This window comes from Podarcis vaucheri (assembly GCF_965113315.1).
Source record: "Podarcis vaucheri genome assembly, chromosome: 9".
Lineage (NCBI taxonomy): Eukaryota > Metazoa > Chordata > Lepidosauria > Squamata > Lacertidae > Podarcis > Podarcis vaucheri.
This window is the reverse complement of record NC_138767.1, coordinates 75,416,335-75,440,052: the sequence shown is the minus strand read 5'-3', so window position 1 is coordinate 75,440,052 and position 23,718 is coordinate 75,416,335. Positions and strand designations below refer to the sequence as shown.

General features: G+C 42.4%; 1 protein-coding gene across 3 annotated transcripts in view; it reads right to left on the bottom strand.

The window, feature by feature from the left end:
• Positions 1 to 10,185: 10,185 nt before the first annotated feature.
• The window catches only part of TAPT1 (transmembrane anterior posterior transformation 1), a 73,733-nt gene continuing 60,200 nt past the window's right edge, over positions 10,186 to 23,718 (bottom strand). For all 3 annotated transcript variants that reach the window (XM_082237389.1, XM_082237387.1, XM_082237388.1), the window contains 4 exons: positions 23,367 to 23,435; positions 15,123 to 15,199; positions 14,077 to 14,237; positions 10,186 to 12,002 (listed from right to left, as the gene is read on the bottom strand). In XM_082237389.1, the coding sequence (XP_082093515.1) occupies positions 11,785 to 12,002; positions 14,077 to 14,237; positions 15,123 to 15,199; positions 23,367 to 23,435 (525 nt within the window). In that variant the 3' untranslated portion in view covers positions 10,186 to 11,784. The remainder of the gene's footprint in view (positions 12,003 to 14,076; positions 14,238 to 15,122; positions 15,200 to 23,366; positions 23,436 to 23,718) is intronic.

The window sequence follows — 23,718 nt, the reverse complement described above, 5'->3', positions numbered from 1 at the left end:
GAAGTGGGGGGAGGGACAGAGGGCAGCCCCTCAGCCCCTTCCCCCACCTCCCGGAAAAGCCCCCAAGTCAGTAATCAGCTGCCCTTCTCCCTCCTTGGGGAAAAGCCTGCTCCTCGCGGCTTTTTAAAGGAAGCGCTAAGCAGAGCTTGGGATGCACACAGGCTCTGTTCAGCACTCCCTTTAAAGAATCCCCCCCCTTGCATTCCCCCTCTAAAAACTAGGTGCGTCTTATGGAGTGAAAAATATGGTAGGTTTACTGCCTCCTCACAGAGGACTCCCTACTAAACTGCATTGAACTTGTTTTACAGTTGCCAGTTCAATAATGGAACGCTAGCATTTTTATTCATGATAAATCTTTGGTGTTCCATGTGCATTTGCATGCAGCAAGTGTCTCCTCAATGTTTCAATCTGACACTGGATAAAGGCTAAACTGATCGCTGTGATGGCAAATGCGTTGGTGGTTTCTCAAGGCAATCTCAGCATCAGCAGACTAGTCTTTCAAAGCACAACTCTTTTTATTTTAATCTGGTTCTCCCTCCCCTTCCCCGCTTCATTTCCAGTCCTCGAGCAAATTAAAACACGAAGCAGAGAAAAAAACCCTCAATAAAAAGGCTAATTAGGACAACTGATATGCAAGATCCAGCTCTAACCAGCTGCTAGATTTATTTGAGTCATTTAATGAAGATATCTATCTTTGATTTTTCCCCTTTTTTAGCAGATTATAATGTTCATTTATATTTTCACTACTGGACAAAAGTAGTCCCGTTATTATTGTGAACCTTTATTTACATTGTGATACATCAGTATATCATGTTTAGCTGATGATATATCACAATGTTGAAAAGCAGATATCACCCAGCCCTACTTGAGGCATTGCTTTTTTGGCAAATGCTTGTCTATGGCATTAAAATACACATATATTTAGGTTGCTGAGGCACCATGAAGTGCTTCAAGTGTCCCCAATTTGATGTGCCACCTCATATGGATCCTGTTTTACCTCTGGTAAGCCAAAAATCTCTTCGGAACACCCCCTACCTCTTCGCCACAGGATTTGGAATTAATCTGAATCAGATCCACATCTCTATGAAAGTCCACAGTGCTGGCGCTGTGGGTTAAACCACAGAGCCTAGGACTTGCCGATCAGAAGGTTGGCAGTTCGAATCCCCACGACGGGGTGAGCTCCCGTTGCTCGGTCCCTGCTCCTGCCAACCTAGCAGTTTGAAAACACGCCCAAGTGCAAGTAGATAAATAGGTACCACTCCAGCGGGAAGGTAAACGGCGTTTCCGTGTGCTGCTCTGGTTCGCCATGCTTAGTCATGCTGGCCACATGACCCGGAAACTGTACGCCGGCTCCCTCAGCCAATAAAGCGAGATGAGCACCGCAACCCCAGAGTTGGACATGACTGGACCTAATGGTGAGGGGTCCCTTTACCTTTATCTACACTGACCTAGGTGAATACCCAGACTCTCAAGAACAGAAGCGAGATGAGCACCCATAGTCGTCTTTGACTGGACTCAACCGTCCAGGGGTCCTTTACCTTTTACCTTTACCTTACACTGATCTTGTACAGATGTGCAAGTTTTCAGCGTCATTTACCAGGTGATTTAACAAAGGGGTGGGGATTTGACATTGTCTCGTTCTTGAGCTCCCATTCAGATGCTAGCATAGGCTTGCGTTTATGTTCCCAGGCAAATTGGTTCCTTTTGAAATCCACCTGAAGTTCAAAAATGGTCTTTTAAACAGAAATGCTAAGGCTACGTACATTAGCTCAGGAGGGAATGTAGGCATTTAAAGGCCAAATATAGTCTCAGCTTTTCATTTTTCTTCCTAATTAGATAGGTCTAGTTTCCAACCCCATCCATTTGCCTCACAGCAAGCAATTAGTTCTCAGAACAATGGCAGGAAGAAGTAAGACTCTGTTTCCTCCTGTGCTGAGAATGTACTATTAAAGAGAACTGTTACATGCCCTGTTGCTTTTAGATTACTTCATTGTAATTTCCATTATGCATAAAACTACCTTATTTGACAAATTGAATGGAAATTGAAATGACTCTGTGGCTAGATTCACATCTTATCAGATTAAGAATTTCTGTCATATATTTCCTGCTTTTTCACATCATTGCCAACATTTTACCACCTCAAGAGACAGTTTTTATCAGTAGATTCCTGCTACAGGCGGGAATGCGGGTGGTGCTGTGGGTTAAACCACAGAGCCTAGGGCTTGCCGATCAGAAGGTCGGCGGTTCGAATCCCCGTGACGGGGTGAGCTCCCATTGCTCGGTCCCTGCTCCTGCCAACCTAGCAGTTCGAAAGCACATCAAAGTGCAAGTAGATAAATAGGTACCTCTGGCGGGAAGGTAAACGGTGTTTCCGTGTGCTGCTCTGGTTCGCCAGAAGCGGCTTCGTCAGGGACCGAGCAACGGGAGCTCACCCTGTCGCGGGGATTCGAACCGCCAAACTTCTGATCGGCTAGTCCTAGGTTCTTTGGTTTAACCCACAGCGCCACACGCGTCCTTAGAGACCAACGAAATTTGTTATTGGTATGAGCTTTCTTGTGCATGCACACGAAATCTCATACTAATAACAAACTTAGTTGGTCTCTAAGGTGCTACTGGAAGGAATTTTTTTATGGAGTGTGTCTCATGAGAGAGGGGCAGTGGTTTGTGGGGACTTGTGCCAGCCAGGAGGCAAGAATCTGAGGCAGGGGAGACTTCAGGGCTAGAGGGTGGAGCACAGGATGGGTCGGAAGAAGAGGAGGAAAAAGCAGGCGAGGCAATTGAAGGACCGGGTGCTTCCCCACACTCTCCTGCACCACTATTTCCCAGAACCAAGAAGGGACTGAAGAGGGGAGATCAGAGGAAATTGTCACGCAGACACAGTCTCCAGCTGCATGCACATAGCCCATCAGGAAAAGGTACATAAACTGGTAGGGAGTGGTCCATAGAGCATGGGCCTGGAATTTTCTAGCTGCCTAGCCTTTAGACTGGTGTGCTGGAGAGCTGTAGAAACAACTGTGTTATCTTTAAATTAATTTAATTTTTATTGGAATTTTATATACAACATAACACAACCCCCCACCCCCCAATACAGTGGTGCCCCGCAAGACGAAAAGAATCTGTTCTGTGATTCTCTTCGTCTAGCAGTTTTTTCGTCTTGCGAAGCAAGCCCATTGACGGATTAGCGGATTAGCGCTATTAGCGGCTTATCTGCTGATCGGATCAGCTGATAAGCGGCTTAGAAAAAGGGGCGGGGGAAGGAAAAAAAACTAGCAGGAACTCGCAAGACATTGTCGTCTTGCGAAGCAAGCCCATAGGAAATTCGTTTTGCGAAGCACCTCCAAAACGGAAAACTCTTTCGTCTAGCAAGTTTTCCGTCTTGCGAGGCATTCGTCTTGCGGGGCACCACTGTACACAAATCCACCCTCATTAAACGTGAACATAACATATAACAATACAAACAATCAAATAAAAGACTTCCTTTATCCTGTATCTGGCCTCCTTATTTACTTCTTATATTATTCCTTTATGAATCATTATTAAGATTTTTTAAATTATAACTTAAATATTCACAAAGTCTCCTGCAGACATTAAGTCCAAGTATGTATTTTAGGGCACTGTTTTGTGAAGTATTCTCTGCATTTTCCCCAAGCTTTTTGAAACTCTTGTACTAGACAAGAGACAAGAGCAACTGTGTTATCTTTGACAATAAATACTGTACCTAACTATCTGCTGTGCACATTCCTTTGGCTGGGAAGTGCCCCTGACACCTGGCATTTCAATGAAGCTGTAAAGAGAAGGGATGGTTCAATATCAAATGGCCTCAACTTGCATTTTTTATTTTCTCCAACAGCAACCTTGAGGAGAAAGCAAAGCCTTGGGTGGTTGGCTGACTGAGAACGCACATAGACAAAAATCATTTGAGATACCAAGCTATTGTGGACCTGCACTCGCCCTGTTTTGGTCAATTTCCACTGTAGGATCAAGGTCAAGGGAAATTTGGTTCAGATAGTTCCCAGCAGAAGCCAGCTGTGCACAGCAATGGTTGGCTGGCCTTTGTGACAGCATGAAGTCACCTCCTGTCAGCCCAGGCACAAGAATGAAATCTTTCTTCATATGAGAATGGGGAGGATATTTGAATAAAGCAGAGCTTTCCAAACTTCATGTTGGTGACACACTTTTAGACACGCATTATTTCACGACACAGTAATTCAGTTTTACAGTGGTACCTTGGGTTACGAACTTAATTCATTCCAGAGGTCTGTTCTTAACCCAAAACTGTTCTTAACCTGAGGTGCGCTTTCACTAATGGGGCCTCCCGCTGCTGCCGCACCACCAGCGCACGATTTCCATTCTCATCCTGGGGCAAAGTTCTTAACCCGGGTTAGTGGAGTTTGTAACCTGAAGTGTTTGTAACCTGAAGCGTTTGTAACCCGAGGTACCACTGTACTAGCAAACCAAATGTTAAACCAACCCTTTATAAGAGCTTTCGCATGATACACCTAAACACTGCGGCCAACACAGTAACATGTCACAACACCCAGTATGGAAAGTATCAACTGCTCTAATTAGTTTGGCCCTCAGTTTGAACTCTTAGTTTCACACTGGGTGGCTACAGATAGCAGTTCACCAAATAGTTGTCTGCCAACTAACAGTCACTCACTATGGTTTGTGGCAAAGGCAAAGGCAAAGGGCCCCTGGATGGTTAAGTCCAGTCAAAGGCGACTATGGGGTGTGACGCTCATCTCACACTGAGGGAGCTGGTGTTTGTCCACAGACAGTTTTCCGGGTTTGTGCATGATATACCAGCCGTGTTTTAACATGTTAGAATTCTACCACACCCCCACAGTCACTCACAAATCAGGAGAGCAATAAAATACCTTCACCACTTAACACAACCAATCTGCCAAGTGATTACAAGACAACCATGTTAAATTACCGCACAGGAAATATATACTGTAATCTGTAATCTACCCCCAGTGGCCAACAGTTCTAAACCATAGTGTTGTGTTATAAATATAATGCTTGTTTCTACTCGGAAGAACTATCAGAATTTTGACTTTGAGTCATTTGGAGTTGAAGATTTCATTCAAATATCTTCTGTTGAAGGAAGCAGTGATTTTATTTAATACAAAGTTCCCCAATCCAGAGCAAGTTAGCTACATTTAAATCCTAATGAAATCAAGTGGGTCACTGTGGAGGAAACATCTAAGATCTGCAGCTCAACTGGGTGTTCCTATTGAGTTGGCAATGCAGACAGGTCAGAAAATAATTACTGTACAGTGGTGCCTCGCAAGACGAAATTAATTCGTTCCGCAAGTCTCTTCGTCTTGCGGTTTTTTCGTCTTGCGATGCACGGTTTCCCATAGGAATGCATTGAAAATCAATTAATGCGTTCCTAGGGAAACCGCCTTCAGACCAGGTCCGGGGACAGTCTGTCCCCGGACCTCTTCTGAAGGCTGGGGGGAGGGACAAGGGCTTTTCTTCCCACCCCCAGCATTTTAAAAAACCCCGGGACAGCGGAGGACTTCTCCACTGTCCGGGCGATCTTAAAATGCTGGCGGGCGGCATTTTAAAATCACCCCGGAGGACTTCTCCGCTGTCCGGGGCGATTTAAAAGCCCCTGGGAAGGCAGGCAGGGGGGACAAAGACTTTCGCCCCCCGCCCGCCTTCAGAAGGTGTTCCCGCCCCCCCGCCCCGCTTTGGAGCAGCGTTCCGAAGCGGGGTGGCTGGGGCAGGTGTTCCCGCCCCCCCGCCCGGCTTGGCAGCAGCGCTACGAAGCCCGGCGGCTGGGGCAGGTGTTCCCGCCCCCCCGCCCGGCTTGGCAGCAGCGCTACGAAGCCCGGCGGCTGGGGCAGGTGTTCCCGCCCCCCGCCCCGCTTCGGAGCAGCGTTCCGAAGCGGGGTGGCTGGGGCAGGTGTTCCCGCCCCCCCGCCCGGCTTCGGAGCACCGGGAGAAGCGATCTCCCCGCAGCCCCTTGCTTCAAAAGAGGTCCGGGGGCAGCGGGAAGCGCTTCCCGCTGTCCCCGGACCTGGGGCTGCAGGGAGAAGATCGCTTCTCCCCGCCGCCCCTTGCTTCAAAAGAGAAGACCCGCTGTCCCCGGGGCAAGCTTCGTTTTGCGAAGCAAGCCCATAGGGAAATTCGTCTTGCGAGGCAACTCGAAAACGAAAAAACCTTTCGTTTTGCGAGTTTTTCGTCTCGCGAGGCGTTCGTCTTGCGGGGTACCACTGTATTATATTACTGTAGCTGCTGCTGCACTCAACCACTGCTGCTGAGCTCATAGGTGCAAATATATTGAACTCAAACCTGATGCTTATTTAAGTGGGCTATATTTAAGCTGCCATTCTACACACATGCACTGAGGAATAGCACTAACACCTGGGTCTGGCTTTGGAGCATATTGTACAATTCTCTAGCGTGCGGCTGAAATGACCCAGAAAGAGTACGAGAGTTAGAATTTTATTCCTTATCCAGCAAAATCTTTTAAGCAACTGTCATTTATCTTGTTTATGAGCTGGACTTTTGTATGTGAAATCTCTTCCCCCGAAGATCAAGTTTGTTACATTATACCCCCCACCCCCAATCTTCCTTTAAAAAGTATTCCGTGGCATATTTGATACAGAATTCATCCTTCCCTCGTCTGTCACCAGGTATCATAATTGCAACAACAAAATGTGGAAACTCAATTATAGCCATGAGAAGAAACCGAGTATCATCTTCTAAAATGAATCTGCGGATGTAACTGGACCATTTACTTACTACAGCATAGGGTCAAGTGAATAGGAAACTATTTGTACTGGGACACAAAGCTGCATTATTTACAGTTACAAAGAGGACCTTGAATCAAAGTCTTTCAATTGCCCCCACCTTCAATCTAAATCTGAAGAGTTATACTGCAATTGCAATTTGCTTGCGGGTGAGGGACGGGAATTGAACTTTGCCCAAACCACAAAGGGAAGACCGTAGGATGTTCATTGTACCAGCATTTTCTCAACACAGTCGCTAAGGCTTGTGCAATCTGTGTTCACCGCTGGCATGCAGACTTGTGGGGCTGTTGGCGAGGCTACCGCATGTGAACAAGGAGCTCAAACTGATCTGTGGTAATCAAAGGCGTGGGCACTGATAGATTCCATTCCAATAATTAAAAATAATAAAAGACTTGTGCTAAAGTTTCAGCCACCCCTTAAAAGGGGTGGGGGTAGGGAAGAGACCCCAGTCTTGCATGAAAACCTAGGAATTGTATTTTGGTATATATATATTTTTCTGTCGCCTCCTCCAGGCAATCAAATCAACCCAGGCTTGCTGTCCAACATGAATCACTTGCCTGAGGTCTATATAAGTGAGCTGTGGACCTGCAGCTTAATGTTGGCCGGTTCACTAGGCAAACACATGAGCAGCTGTGCTCACATGTAAGGCCAGAGCAGTCAAATCATCTGGATTTCTGTTTCCCTGATTAAGGGTACAGAGGCTGGCTTTCTTTTGACATAGGCTGACTAAATGCAGCTCCCTACTCTTTAGCCAGAGGCAAGCCCTGTGGACCGAATTGAACACAGCTGCTTCGTTCTTGCAAAGGAGAAACTGTAGATATGAAGGAATCTCAGGCCTCTGTGGTAGGGACACTTATTTGGAAAGAAGTCCAGTTGGCATCAGCGGGACTTACTCTGAAGACATGAATACTAGTGGTTTGTCTTATACACGGAGCCAAGCAAGCTGTTTACAACCAATTCAATCATAAAATAATGAAATTAAGTTGGCTGAGCTCTGGTACTGCAGCAATGGCCAGCACCAATAGTCTGAAATCCTGTTGTTTGTTGTTGTTTAGTCGTTTAGTTGTGCCCGACTCTTTGTGACCCCATGGACCAGAGCACGCCAGGCACTTCTGTCTTCCACTGCCTCCCGCAGTTTGGTCAAACTCATGCTGGTAGCTTCGAGAACACTGTCCAACCATCTTGTCCTCCGTTGTCCCCTTCTCCTTGTGCCCTCCATCTTTCCCAACATCAGGGTCTTTTCCAGGGAGTCTTCTCTTCTCATGAGGTGGCCAAAGTATTGGAGCCTCAGCTTCAGGATCTGTCCTTCCAGTGAGCACTCAGGGCTGATTTCCTTCAGAATGGAGAGGTTTGATCTTCTTGCAGTCCCTGGGTCTCTCAAGAGTCTCCTCCAGCACCGTAATTCAAAAGCATCAATTCTTTGGCGATCAGCCTTCTTTATGGTCCAGCTCTCACTTCCATACATCACTACTGGGAAAACCATAGCTTTAACTATATGGACCTTTGTCAGCAAGGTGATGTCTCTGCTTTTTAAGAAGCTGTCTGGGTTTGTCATTGCTTTTCTCCCAAGAAGCAGGCGTCATTTAATTTCGTGGCTGCTGTCACCATCTGCAGTGATCATGGAGCCCAAGAAATCCTAGCAAGTGCATATACAGTAAAGGTGCCATGTGCATGCATGTGAGAAATATAATCCACAATGTAGCATGCAATAAAATTCAACACAAGAAGCCTACTCGAACCCTACAGTCTATTAGATGCATTGTTGTACATGCACATTGTGCATACAAAGTGGCAATGCAACTTGAGAGTCTTGGCCAGCACTTGTTTATGAATGCATACCCAATTCAGAGTCCCTGAAAGTGCAATGCCTGGAATCTAAGGCTCTATTTTGATCTATTTTGCTCACATTGTATTAACCAACTAATGTGATTAATGAAGAAATTTTGTTTGAAAATTGGGAGAGATAGGAGAAATAACTTAAGCCTTGCAAGGGTAGAAATGTTTTCTGCTAACACAAGCCATCCCCTGAAGTTTAAAACAGCCACACTGGTTGGAGCTGATCAGAGTTGGGTTGCTGTCTTCTTCTTCTTCTTCTTCTTCTTCTTCTTCTTCTTCTTCTTCTTCGTCTTCTTCTTCGTCTTCTTCTGCAATCACTCGTAGACAAGTAAGATTGTCTTCCATAAACACGGTTTTAACAATGAGTCCGTAAGTGCTTGTGGAGGCCAATTCTGGATCCACACGTCCTTCCACAGTGGGGACATTGGTGGGAGTTGATCACGGTGTGGATTTGCCAAGCGTGCCTTCCTCCTAGCATGTTTCTCCCTTGCGTCCTGAGTTTGAGTGTCTTCAAAGCCCATGACACCTTTGGTAAAGGCTGTTCTCCAATTGGAGTGCTCACAGGAAAGTGTTTCCCAAGTGTTGATGTTTATACTACATTTTTTAAAGATTTGCCTTGAGACAGTCTTTAAACCTCTTTTGTTGACCACCAGCATTACGCTTTCCATTTTAAAGTTCGGAATAGAGTAGTTGCTTTGGAAGATGATAATCGGGCATCCGCACAAAATTAAGCTACCATGGACTATTAGCTATTAAGCTAGCGTGGACATGTGAATGAACAGGCAGAGTATGGATTTATTAAAAGTTGGTTCATGCTTGCAGAGGTTCATAAAGCATCAGGATGGTAGAGTGAACAGGGGGAACAGTAACTTTTATTGGGTTCCAACATTCACCACGAAGTTTGAGTCTCATGCCTCTCATTCCTACCCAGCCTGGCTTTGGAACCCATGAAGAATCATCAAATCCACAACATTATACCCGAAAGTGTCATCTAGATATTTCACATCAATTTAACTATGATCAGTTCTGTAATAAATTCATGTCAGCTCCAGCAGCAAGCCCTCAAGTGAGGAACATGAAAACATATTTTTCCCAAGGGAGACAGGTTGTTAACCAACCTTTAGCAAAAAAAAGGAGCATTTAGTTAATTGAAAGGTATTGACCGGGATCCAAATGACCACATACAGCACATCAAGAGCACAGAGAGGTTTTCTTTATTTAGGTCTTCCTTCCACAGGCAGATTCCTGTCCTCCAAAAGAATTGTGGAATGGCATGAGATGCTGCTGCTGGAAGGAAATATCACCCCTCATCTGCGCGTACACAGTAGCACTTTGTACTTACATAGAAGGTATTCTGGACCCTAGTGTTAAGTATTTATGTTCCATATAACCATATTCAACCCTGAGTTTCATTCCAGCAAGAGAAGCAGAGCCTTGAATTTTTTTAAACAAAGGATACAAAATTGATTTTTTATTGTCACACAAGATGCACTTATAAAATTCATACAGAATATCATTTAAGAGGGAAAAAATCATTCCAAGCTTCCCTTGAGCAACAATTAAATAAAAATTAAATTACAACAAATTCACAAATATTCTGAATTAAATTTTAATGATCAAAATTTGTCAAAATGAACACATCTGAAACAATCATTTCTGTATATTTCTAGCTTAGTTTTAAAATTCCTATTCCCACTGGATTCTGAACTTTGGCCACTTCTTCAAGCTGAAGTGAGAAAAGAGGCTTGATAAAAGGGGTGTGGGCTGGTGAATGGCTACTTCAGAACAGCCTATATATTTCCACCTTTTTAGCATTCATTGAAGCCTCTTTATCTGGATTTAATTTCTGTACACTGATTTTATTTTAGCAACAGTATCTGCAGCTTTGGAGGAATAAACATGTATTTTGAATTTTAAAATTTAGTATAACTTATCATTCTTTTCTGGGCCACTTTGCAATAGCTAATAAATGAACCAACAAAGATCTAATCAGCACAAAAAAATCTCATATTTAAAAAGTTTTCAATATTGCATTGTGTTTTGTAGACATTGCCCATCAGGTAGCAAGAAAGCACTTTGAGTGCAGCAGGCTTTCTCACTATGCTGAGCTGAAATGTCTGTTATTCCAGATTCAACCCTTCTTGAATTCCTCCTTGCTTGTTTCCCAAGCCCTATGCACCCCAAGTAAAACAGCTTAATACTTCAAAGCCCAAGTACTTCTAAAGCAACATTCATTCTACTTAAAGTCTAAAACTAAAACCACCTATTTGAGGCTGTCTCCATTTTTGGCCATGAGCAGCTTTTCCAGCAAAGTCAAAGAAATGCTCTCAGCTGATTGACACATTACCATGTGCAAGTAACTTATTTTGTCTACTTCAATGCAGGGGCTCACAGTTGCAAGTGAAACATCTTTAAGTGCCAAGTGCAATCCCACATGTTGATTTTGCCCTTCCTCCCACAAGCTTGTCCACTTTTAACATTTACAAACTCAAGCTTTTCATGTTTAAAACACAGTGCAAATTAAACAGAAAGGAAGAAAAAGCTGTTCTTGCCCAGTTATCGCACAGTCCACTATTCCCTGTTGTTGGTCAATTTCTGGCTACAGTCTTAACATTTAGACAAAAATATTATGCAGTAAATATTTCCTTTAAGGGTGATTTATTTGGATTAGATGAAATACATTTTGAACAATCCTCTCGTAGCAAGAATATCTTGATTATGTATTCTACTAAAAGTTTGAAAAAAGTCTTTTGGCAGGTGAAGAGTTTTGAAATGTTTTGTAGTGGCTTATGAAAGCAGAAAGGGATGCTTGTTGTTAAAGACGCAAACACGTTCCCAATGTTATCCTTCTAATTAAGGGGCTTTATGAATAGTGATGCGTTCTGGAAGCACTGTTTCGTAAAAATGGATTTAAATATATTTCACACGTTATTTTTCAGGAAAGCGATGCCGTAGCTTTGCCAAGCGGAAGATCTCTCAAAACTCACATTTTCCAAAACAGCCAAGTTAACGATGTGAAGCTTGATTGGTTATCAAGCCAAGTTATTCACTGTAATAGGTCTGCCATTAATAATTTAAGTTTTTAAATAAATATTTTTAAGTGCCTTGTTTGGCACCCATCCATCGTGGCAGCGCCTGCTGTCCCAACAGCTCAGTATACTAAGCACATTTTATTTACAAAAGTTTAGTCAATTCTGTTTCCACAAATCGTAAACCTGTCTATCTCCAACAAATCTTTCTTTGCAGATCTCTGTTTTGACTCGGAACTGTCCTGGCTTATATCTTTCTCATCTCCATCAGGAGTTGTCAGGAACTGATCCGAGTTGCTCGTCACAAGCTGCGGCGCTGCATTTTCCTTCTGGTGTACAGGCTGACTGGTCACGGAAGCAGACAGGTTTTCATCTGTGGAAATTCATGCATGGAAAACAGAAATTAGGACTTCGCACAGTGGGAGAAGACGCTGATTACAGATCTGTATGTTTATTGGCTTGTCACTGCACTGCAGGGTTAGCAAGTTAAAGATCTGTTCAACAGATATGCAAGGCAACTCAGTAAACCTGGGGTATCAGGTGCATAAAATCCTGCCACAGAATTTCTCTCTTTTGTTGACAGTAGTGTTACATACTCCTATTTAAGCCATGTCAGTAACCTTCTAACTTTTGCATTTCTAATGTAAAATAACCTTTTTGATACCTTCAGGTTGTTAAAGATAAAACCATACCAGCCCTCTCTGACAACTCCAGTGAGTAAGGGAGCTCAGTTATGGCAGAAGTTGCTAGTCATTACTATGTATGGGTACACAAAGAAATGCTAAACAAAAGCAGGGAAGGATGAATGGCTCGCTGACACATGATTTACACCAACTCTACACTTTACTGTCCTTCAAAAGCACAAATGGAGATAGTGATTTACCAGAGATCAGTTTTTATTTCACTTTAATTTGCTACACTGGGTGGAATGTTCTTTGGAATGTTCTTTATTTTCTTTTACCCAATTCTCTTTCACCTTTGAGCTTGCCCAACCCTTGGAAGGTTGGCTGTTGGGCCAAAAGAGGTTTCCCAGCCTTGCTCTGCTGAAATCAGACGTATAATAATAATGCTATTATTTATACCCCAGCCACTGGGTTGGGTGGCCTCAACCATGCCACATCAGATACTGAAATTTAAAACTTTATGGAATTAATCAGGCTACATAGTAAATAAGTAATAACTCAAAAACCATTCTATCGCATTTTCTTAAAAGCTTAGTTCCTTGGAAGCCAAGTCTGTTGTAAAGGAAGGTAAAGGTAAAGGACCCCTGACAGTTAAGTCCAGTCGCAGACGACTCTGGGGCTGCAGCGCCCATTTTGCTTTACTGGTCGAGGGAGCCGGTGTTTGTCCAGGTCATGTGGCCAGCATGATTAAGCCGCTTCTGGTGAAACCAGAGCAGTGCACAGAAACGCCGTTTACCTTCTTGCCGGAGCGGTACCTATTTATCTACTTGCACTTTTTGGCGTGCTTTCGAACTGCTAGCTTGGCAGGAGCTGGGACCGAGCAACGGGAGCTCACTCCGTCACGGGGATTTGAACCGCCAACCTTCTGATTGGCAAGTCCCAAGAGGCTCAGTGGTTTAGACCACAACGCCACCCAAATCCCTAAACCTGTTGTTAGGAGCAATGAAAACAAAGGTGAATCTTTTAAGAAATAAAATGACCAAATTCAATATAATTTTTAGAATTGCCCTGTTCAAAGTGCTTATAAATAACCCAGATAAGATGAAGTGGTCTGTTAGAAGTTAGTAACTGTCTGGACTAATATACTTTAATCCCAATACTGTGACTTGAGTTCCTCAGTTCTCAAATGTGATGCTATTACTGTTCGTAGGGCATGAGGAATGGACCAGGATTGCATGATGTTTTAACATTACTGAAACTAATGGAGTGTAGGCTTAGTAACTGAAAAAATGCTGGGAGCGCCTTGTAAGACTAGGATAAAACAAAAACCAAATGCTGTGCTTTGAAAAAAAAATCTAGAAATGGAAAAGACCTTAACTTCCTGTGGGCTCACATACTCCGCTTTCCCCTCTCCTCTCTGCAAGCATGGCTGAAAGAAGTTCAGAGGTTTTGCTTTAGATTTCAATTCAGCCTTAATTGTGAACCCCAAGCTGTGGTTAATTTTAACAATGGATGGTTGAAACCAGCCAGCTTCATTAACTTTGCCCTGATCCCACAATAAGGCCTCTTATTCTTCCTGGAGAAATTAAAAATTCAGGTCTGTTCTAATTCAGAACAGTGAATATTTGGCATTTCCCCCAAAGTGCCAGATATTTTTAAGTGATCAAAAACACGAAGATGTCTTTTGTTGGGTCAAGTAATACTTTGAGATACATGGACCCCTGCGGTTTCCTAACACTTTAGTTGGTGCTTCCAAGGACAAAGCGACGCTGCACAGTAGACGAGAGATATGACAGAAGTCCAGAAGTAATAGGTTCCGCTCACCTTGAGTGGACTTGTACTTGCTTTGTGATTTGCCTAGTGGTTTGCCTGGGGTGCTAGCAGGAGGAGGGTTGAACAACTTCTCTTCCATGTTTGCTTCTTTGACGTACTGGCATGACTTTCCCAAGAGCACAATGCTATTAAGTACTTTGAGTGATATCAACCTGCAAGCAACAAGTATGTATGAAGTGATTCCAAAAACAGGAAGTGGATATGTCAGAATCGCCACTTCTTCCCTCTCTGTCTCCTCCATCCCTGCCTGATTCAAATTTCTGCCATTCTTTTAAGCTACCACTTTCCCCCTCTGAGTGTTTCCACCTTCTCACTCCCATGCCACAGCCACAGCCACAGCCACAGCTGTTCTGCAACCTGCTTTCGTTTTGCTCCCCTACCCCATCCTGACTTCATGCAAATACAGGATTCTGATGTAGAACTACAAATCCTGCAATGGGGGCTGCACATTATTATATATAAAGAAAAGCATTTTATGCTTGTGAAGTATGGCAAAGCCATCCAGTTGCCTGCATTTGTTATGACCCCCCCACCACTGCCAAAAAGATGCCAAGGAAGAAAACCAAAATGAGTCAAGAGCAGAAGCATTTTGACAATTAGGGTCCCTGGACCACATAAATTGTCATTCAGATCCGTAGGTGTGTGTAGTATGGGTTGCTATAAAGAAGGTGCAAGTACATAATCAAGTGCTTTACATTATTATCTAATACATAAAGAACACTTTCCCATGGCTCACTTCTGTCTGTCAAAAGTGACTTTATCCAACTACAGTGGTACCTCCGGTTGCGGACAGGATCCGTTCTGGAGCTCCGAGGTTTCTGCAACCAGAGGGACTGCTTCTGCGCATGAGCATGATGCGGTATTGTGCTTCTGCGCATGCAGCAAAACACTTCCGGGTTTGCCGCTTTTGCAACCCGAAGTTTATGTTACCTGAGGGTAACGTAAGCCAGGGTGATACTGTATACTACTTACATCAATTCTTCCAATTAAAGTCTCCTAAATGAAATATTTTTACAAATTGTTTGATCTGTACTTACCCACAGTAGAAGAGAACAACACAAGCATAAGCCAAGACTCCTTGAACTTTTACTGAACTTGTAACAACTCTGATGAGCTAGAGGAAGAAATGAGTTAACACAGTTAAGCATTTTTTAAATAAAAGAACGATAACAAATCTGGGCATTAAAAAATGAAAATAGTTCTAATAATTATGTAAAAGAATTTCAGATATTTTCTATCTTTCTACACATCATCCTTTTTAAGAAAACTTGCGTCTTTTGAAACACATGGAGTAAGAATTTCAGTAGCGTGACATTATCTTAACTACTCTTCAAAGCTGGCTGTGGGATCTCTCCTCCCCTTTCATATTGTCTTTTCATTCAGCTGTCCAAGGGAGTGGTGGAAGTACTGCTTGGTAAAGGTTCCAGTTCTACTTAGCCAATTCCAACAGGTGAAAGGGGAGTGCTGCTCAGACCCCTAAGGTTGTCAAGGTGGGGCTCTGCAGGAAGGTATTGTCATCAATATGTTGACCACACAGCTCTATTTATTCCTTTCATCACAAGCAGTTGTGGTGGCTGATGTGGTGAACCAGTACTGACAAAGGTAATGGACTGGATGAGGGTCAGTAATTTGAAGCTCAGTCCAGACAAGACAAATATATTGTTGGTGAGTGGTTCCTCTGACAATGTAAGTATGTACCGTATTTTTTGCTCTATAAGACTTACTTTTTCCCTCCTAAAAAGTAAGGGGAAATGTGTGTGCGTCTTATGGAGTGAATGCAGGCTGCGCAGCTATCCCAGAAGCCAGAACAGCAAGAGGAATTGCTGCTTTCACTGCGTAGCAATCCCTCTTGCTGTTCTGGCTTCTGGGATTCATTTTTTTTTTTTATAATAATTTTTATTACATTTTTTACAGAAATAACAAAGAGATCAAAAAAGTAAGAAGAAAAAAAAAGACCAGAAAAAAAGGAAAAAAAAAACACGACCATTTCGATAACTCATTTCAAATTTCCATTGGACTTCCCCCATCCCTCGCAGAATGCATTTCTTAACAATAAATTTATCAGCAAATTATATCCTTATTTCATATGTTTCTTTCTATTTTCAATTACAGTTTAAATTTAAATCTCTTGATCAATATATACTCTGAGCAATATACCATAATATCTTTTTTACCCATTTAAACCTTGATTCTTTCATAAATCTTGTCAAATTTCATAAATAATTAAGTTTTGTTACTGGGGCTAGATTCCCAATCACACGACATCTTATGTTTCATATAACTTATAATACTTTTGCAAATAGTCTTTAAATTTTTTCCAGTCCTCCTCCATTGCTTCTTCTCCCAAGTCTCGAATCCTTGCAGTCATCTCGGCTAATTCCATGTAGTTCATCAGTTGCGTGTGCCAGTCCTCCAGTGTGGGCAAATCTTGGGTCTTCCAATGCTTAGCGATAAGAATTCTTGCTGCTGTTGTAGCGTACATAAAAAAAGTTCTATCCTTTTTAGACACCTTCTGGCCGACAATGCCCAGAAGGAAGGCCTCTGGTTTCTTGGGAAAAGTGTACTTAAACACCTTTTTTAACTCATTATAGATCATTTCCCAGAAGGCCTTCAGTCTTGGGCAGGTCCACCAGAGGTGAAAGAATGTTCCCTCAGCTTCCTTGCATTTCCAACATTTGTTATCGGACAAATGGTAAATCTTAGCTAGCTTAACCGGGGTCATGTACCACCTGTATACCATTTTCATAATGTTTTCTTTCAAAGCATTACATGCAGTAAACTTCATACCGGTGGTCCATAACCTTTCCCAGTCATCAGACATAATATTATAACCAATGTCCTGAGCCCATTTTATCATTGCTGATTTAACTGTCTCATCTTGAGTGTTCCATTTAAGCAGCAAGTTATACATTCTCGATAATAACTTGGTCTTTGGTTCAAGCAACTCTGTCTCAAGTTTCGATTTTTCCACCTGGAAACCTGTTTTTTTGTCTAGCTTAAAAACCTCATTAATTTGGGCATAATGCAGCCAATTTTGCACCTTATCCTTTAGTTTTTCAAAGCTCTGCAATCTCCAGTTACCTTCAATATTTTCTATTATTTCCCAATATTTCGGCCAATAAGCCTCCATATTGGTTGTTTTCCGAGCTTTGGCCTCTATTGGTGAGATCCACCTCGGAGTTTTACTTTCCAATAAGTCTTTGTATTTTTTCCAGACCATATATATTGCTTTTCTGACAATATGGTTTTTAAACATTCCATATGATTTACCCTTGTCATACCACAAATACGCATGCCAACCTAACGAATTGTTGAAGCCTTCCAGATCTAGGACATCAGTGTTTTCTAATAGAATCCAATCTTTCATCCAGCAGAAGGCTGCCGCTTCATAGTATAGCCTTAGGTCCGGCAGGGCAAACCCCCCTCTCTCTTTTGCATCAGTTAATATCTTAAACTTTATTCGGGGCTTTTTGCCCTGCCAGACAAACCTAGAAATGTCCTTCTGCCACTTTCCAAAGCATTCCACTCTGTCCACAATCTGCAAGGCTTGAAACAAAAACAACATCTTTGGCAAAACGTTCATCTTTATAGCTGCAATTCGGCCTAACAAGGATAATTTCAGTCTTGACCAAATTTCTAAATCTTTTTTAACTTCTAACCAACATTTCTCATAATTATCTTTAAATAGATTCAAATTCTTGGAAGACAGATTGACCCCCAGGTATTTCACTTTCTTAACAATATTTAGTTCTGTCTCTTTCTGAAACCCTTCTGTTTCCATGGCCGTCAAGTTTTTCCCTAAGACTTTAGTTTTTTGCTTGTTCAACTTAAAACCCGCCACCCGACCAAATTTCTGGATCAGTTCTAAAACTCTTTTTGTACTGGGTTCTGGCTCCTGTAGTGTTAAAACCAGGTCATCTGCAAATGCTTTCAGTTTATATTGTTTCGCTCCGACCCGTATTCCTTGTACCTGCCGATCCTCCCTTATCATGTTCAGCAAAACCTCCAGGACTGAAATAAACAATAAGGGGGATAGGGGGCACCCCTGTCGTGTTCCTTTTTCAATATGAAGTTCTTCTGTCACCACATTGTTCACTATCAACTTAGCTTTTTGTTCTGAATAGATTGCTTCTATTCCATTCTCAAACCCCCTTCCCACTCCCATCCCTTCCAAATTTTTCTTCATAAATTTCCAGGAAATGTTATCGAAGGCCTTCTCCGCATCAATAAAGATCAATACTGCTTTGGTGTTAATATTTGTTTGTAAAAGTTCCAAGATATCAATAATGTTCCTGGTATTGTCAAACAAATGTCTGCCTGGGAGAAAGCCGGCCTGGTCTTTATGGATTATCTCATTTAATACTTTTTTAAATCTGTTGGCCAGAATATCCGCAAATATTTTATAATCCACATTTAGGAGTGAGATGGGACGGTAGTTCTTGAGTTGAGTCTTTTCAGTTTCCACTTTAGGTATCAATGTGATGAATGCTTCTTTCCACGTATCTGGTGCCTTCCCTCCCCCCATAATCTGGTTACAAACCTCCTCTAGTGGTTGTATCAAATAGTCTTTTAACGTCCTATAATACTTGGAGGTAAGTCCATCAGGTCCTGGAGATTTGCCCAGCTGCATATTCTGAATGGCATCCTCGATTTCTTGTTGTGTTATTTTACAATTCAAGGTTGATCTCTTCTCTTGAGATATTTCTGGAAGACCATTTTCTTTCAAAAATTGTTCTATCTCGGTTACATCCTCGGGTCCTTGTGTATACAGCTTTTTAAAGTATTTCTGGAAACACTTTCTAATTTCTCCCGGTTTCTGAATGTTCTTTCCTTCAACTTCTAGATTGGTAACGTAGTTTAATTTTTGTCTCTTTTTCAACTGCCAAGCTAGCAGTTTCCCACATTTATTCGCCGATTCAAATGATCTTTGTTTCATTTGTTTAATTCTCCATTCCACTTCTTGGTTAATCAGTTGCGCATATTGTGACTGGTGGAATTTAATTTCTCTTAAGGTCTCTTTGGATTTTGGGTTTAGTCTTAATTTTTTCTCGCCGTCTCTTATCTTCTCCAATATCTTGTCCTTTTTACCATTCCAGAGTTTTTTCTTAATCGTATTCTGTTGTATCAGAAACCCTCTCATAACAGCTTTGCTCGCGTCCCAGATTGTTCTTTTTTCCACCGAGGTGTTCAAGTTGATTTCAAAATAGTCCTTTAAAGCTTTTTGGGCCTTCTTTACAATCTCTTGATCTCTTAGCAGGTTGTCATTCATTTTCCATCTGAAGGAGTCGGCAGTAGTAAATCTCATTTCCATTTTCAGAGCGTTATGGTCGGAGCAAGTCTTTGGGCAGATTTCTATTTTTGTGGTCTTAGGTGCCAGCCCTCTAGTTGTCCAAATTTGGTCGATCCTTGTCCATGACAGGTGGGCCTCAGAAAAGAAAGTTCCTTCTTTACCTAGGGGGTTTCTCGTCCTCCATGAGTCAATTAAATCCATATTGTCAGTTAGTTCAAAGAAAGTTTTTGGTAGTCTTCCATCTTTAGTCAAATTCTGGTTCTGTGACTTATCCATAAAAGTAGAGACAACCCCATTCATGTCTCCCATCATAATGATGTTAGAATAGTCCAGATAGTCCAATAATGTCTCATGCAGCTTCTTATAAAATTCTGATTTCCCCTCGTTTGGTGCATAAATTCCTAATATCAAAATTTTCTCTCCTTGGGTCGAAATCTCAATAGCCAGGATTCTTCCTTGTTCATCTTTAAACAAAAGTTTCGGTGAAAGAGTCTCTTTGGCGTAAATCACCACGCCTCTCTTCTTGACTCTGTCTGATGAGATGAATTCTTGGCCTAATCTTTTATTTGTTAACACCTTCCTGTGTACCCTTGTCACATGGGTTTCTTGCAAACAAATTATATCCAAATTCTCTTTCTTTAGGATATGGAAGATCCGTTTGCGTTTTTCTGGGGAATTCGCGCCATTAATGTTCCAACTATACAGCTGCAGAGACATCTTGTATCAATCTGTTGTTACTCTTGTGGGGTGTCCTCTTTTTTGTCCGAGTCCGAAGGTGGTAACTCTTTCCCTAACTCTGGTGGTGGCCAAATAGCTGCTCCTTTCTGTAGGTCTTCTCCGTGATCGTGTAGGAACTTCTGGCAATCCTCTTTCGTTTTGATTTTTATCTTCTTTCCTTTGTATTTAAATAAGACACCTTGTGGGAACTCCCACCTGTAAGGTATTTCGTTACCTCTCAAAAGTCCAGTTAGGTCAGTGTAGTTGGCTCTTAGATCCAGTAATTGTTTAGGGATATCTTTGTAAATTTGTGCTCTTCTATCCTGGATCACAAGTGCTTTATTGAAGTGTAGATCAAGTAGCTTGTCTCTCTCCTGTTTAGTCCTTAAAATAATCAAACAGTCTCTAGGCCTGTCCTTCCCAACGACTCTTCCCAATCTAAATGCAGTCGTTATTTTGAAATCTGTGTCTTGGTTTATACCCCAGAATTTGGAAAATTCTGCCGTTAAAAAGCCGGTCAAATCCTCTTTCTCAATCTCTGGGATAGAGCGTAATCTCAGGTTATTTTCCCTGTTTCGCAGTTCCACCAAAGACAGGTAGGCCTGCTGGTCTGTAATATGTTTGTGGAGCGGTCTTACCTCTCCTTTCAGTTCCTCCACTCCTTTGGCTGCAGCCTCTGCTTTTCCAATCGCAGCCTCCGCCAATTTTCGATTTTCAGATGTTGCGTCGTTTAAGTTTCCAATATCTTGTGAATGCTTGGCCACCTGTTCCGAAAGTTTGGTAATTGAAGATGTGGCTAAGTCAATTTTTGCAGTTTGATCATCCACTTTTTTGTTCAAAATTGCGAATTGTTGTAACATTTCCTCTAAAAGAGTGTTAGATCCTCCAGATGCCATATCCTCACCTATTGGTTGTTCAGCTTCTTCAGCTGGTGTTGTTGGCGAGGGTGCAGTCTGTAAAACAGCAGGGACTGAAGATCTACGTCCCTGAGAAAACAGGGTTGTTTGTGTCAGTTTGCCTTTCCCTGCCTTCGACGCAGCTCTTGTTTTTACCCTGTCGCTCATTCCACACCTGTCTTTGGATTCAAGGTCAGACTGTCAAAAGTTTCATGAGAAAGGCAGGCGCAAGCGTAAACAATCTAACCACAGAAAGACAAAGCAAAGTTGGTTCTCAGGAAATTGTAAGTCCCAAGTTCCACTAGAGGGAGTAATGTTGCAATTCAGGGAAGAAGAAACAAAATTTCAGACGCCATTAAAGTTCCTTAAGTTAAGTAAATTAACGATGATCCTTGGAAAAGACCTTTTCCCTCTAGCAGAGCTCTCACAATATTGCCATAAGTTTCTTAAAAGGTGCAAAGTACAGTTGTTTAATTGTATCCAACAGTAATGCCTCTAAGTGTCCATTTCAAATTTATAAGTGTATCCGCAAAGTAGCCTTTTGTCCCACTGCAAGTCCGGGATTGGGGGTTTTAAAGTCTTTAGAATTTAAAAAAGTCCAGCAGAGGAGAAAGTCCCCAAATAAGGTACAGAAAATAGCAAGGAGATAAAAGTAACTTGCCTGCTTCAGTTTCCGACTTTTCCGAACGTATGATGTCTCACTTTAAAATCTCTCCGCACTGCTTCCAGCTTGTCAAATCTTTGCTTTTGATCACTAGCATCCTCGGGAGACGGACTTCCTTTTTCTCGCCTCCCGCTTTCAGCCAAATTCATAAATTTGTAATCCAATTTTGAGTAAATCTTACTCACGAGTAGTTGGTTTGTAATCCAATGTAAAAGGAAGAAAGGTCGGCGCTCATCCGCAACAGCCGCGCGGCTTCACTCCCGCAGAAAGAGCGATGAATCCACAGCACCGCTTCCCCTCCGCGCTTCCGGAGCCCCTTACGGGGTCCCTTCTTCGTTTTGGGGGTCGCTCTAGGTGCCCGCCGGATCCCACGGCCACGAGCTCACTCTGCTCGTGGTTTTTCTTAGTGGGTCGTCGCTTTGCCGCAGCGAACGACCCTTTTCTGCGGAGCCCCTCTTCGCAGCGCAAAGAGGACCGCCATTGCTTGCTTCGCGCCGCCTCCGGAAGTCCCTGGCTTCTGGGATTCAGAATATTTTTTTTTTTTTTTTTTTTCTTGTTTTCCTCCTCCAAAAACTAGGTGAGTCTTGTGGTCTGGTGCGTCTTATAGAGCGAAAAATACGGTAAGTGATAATGATAAACCAATCTGGAAAGGGATTATGCTTCCTTTGAAGGACCAGGTTTGTAGCTTGAGGGATACTTCTGGAACCAATACTGTCCAAGCAGCTCTGAGTGCCTTCTACCAGCTTTGGCTGGTGGTCCAGCAATGTAGGTGTGGATAATCTAGCATCTAGTCCAGGCATAGGCAAACCTGGCCCTCCAGATGTTTTGAGACTACAACTCCCATCATCCCTGACCATTAGTCCTGTTAGCTAGGGATGATGGGAGTTGTAGGCCAAAACATCTGGGGGGCCGAGTTTGCCTATGCCTGATCTAGTCTCTGCTCTGGTAATGTCAAGGTTAGATTGCTGCAATGTGTGGCACCTGAGGCTGCCTTTGAAGATTGGCTGGAAACTACAGGTGGTGCATAACTTAGTTATTGAACATATGTACTGGCTTCCAATAAATTTCTGGAGCAAATTTTAAGTGCTGGTTTAGACCTATGAAGCCTTACATGGCTTGGGACTCCAATACCTTATAGAACAGTTTTCCAGCAGTAGACTCCTTGTTATTAAAGGCCTTCCTCTGAGTGTCCCCTTCAGCAAAGATGTGGAGGCTGGTAACAAGTGGACTTCCATTTGTGGAGTATTCTCCTCAAGAAAGTTTGCCTGCCACCAACATCATCTTCTTTCCAGTGCAAGGCTACAAGCCGTTTCTTCTCCCAGGCATTTGTTAATTTTGCTCTCTCTCTGCTGCTGGGGCTTTCTGCTGGTTGCTTTTTATAGAGAATATTTTTCCCCCTTTCGGACATTTTTGCAGGATCATTTTAGCACGTCATTTATTACGCTTTTAACTTGGAATGACCAAAACCCAAGCTCTCACAGTAAAGTCCAAAGAGACATTTTAATTTTAAAAGCTAGCTACATAAGAATATATACCATTTTCAGGCAAGCTTTAACCTCACAGTACTTGAGGAAACTATGTTCTGGGGCTACATTACATAATACCCCTCTTCAAAAATAGCAATTCAAGGGTTTAGGAATATATTTCATCCCTTGGTAAAAGTTTCACCACTTACCAAGGGAGTTTGCAATATGACAAGAAATACATGACTTACTAGAACAGCCAATGGGAGAGGAATAAAGCCCATTCTCCTGGAAACGGAGTCACTGTAATCTGTGTATGCCTAGGAGAAAAGAATTGAACCTGAGTTTTTAAATTATGTGTAGAAAACAAAAATAACAGAGCAAGTTCCACTGGGACTGGCTACACATTTTCGTTGGCATCACCCTTCCCTGAAGCATCCATTTGAAAAAGAACAAAATCACATTTTAAACTGTTAAAACTTGCCTCATAAAATGGCAAATATATTTGTGTGTGTGAATCCAATTAAAATTAATGCAATTTAAATTCACTGACCTATAAAGAAGGATCAAGCCATCACATATTGTATCAGCAGATTACAAAGA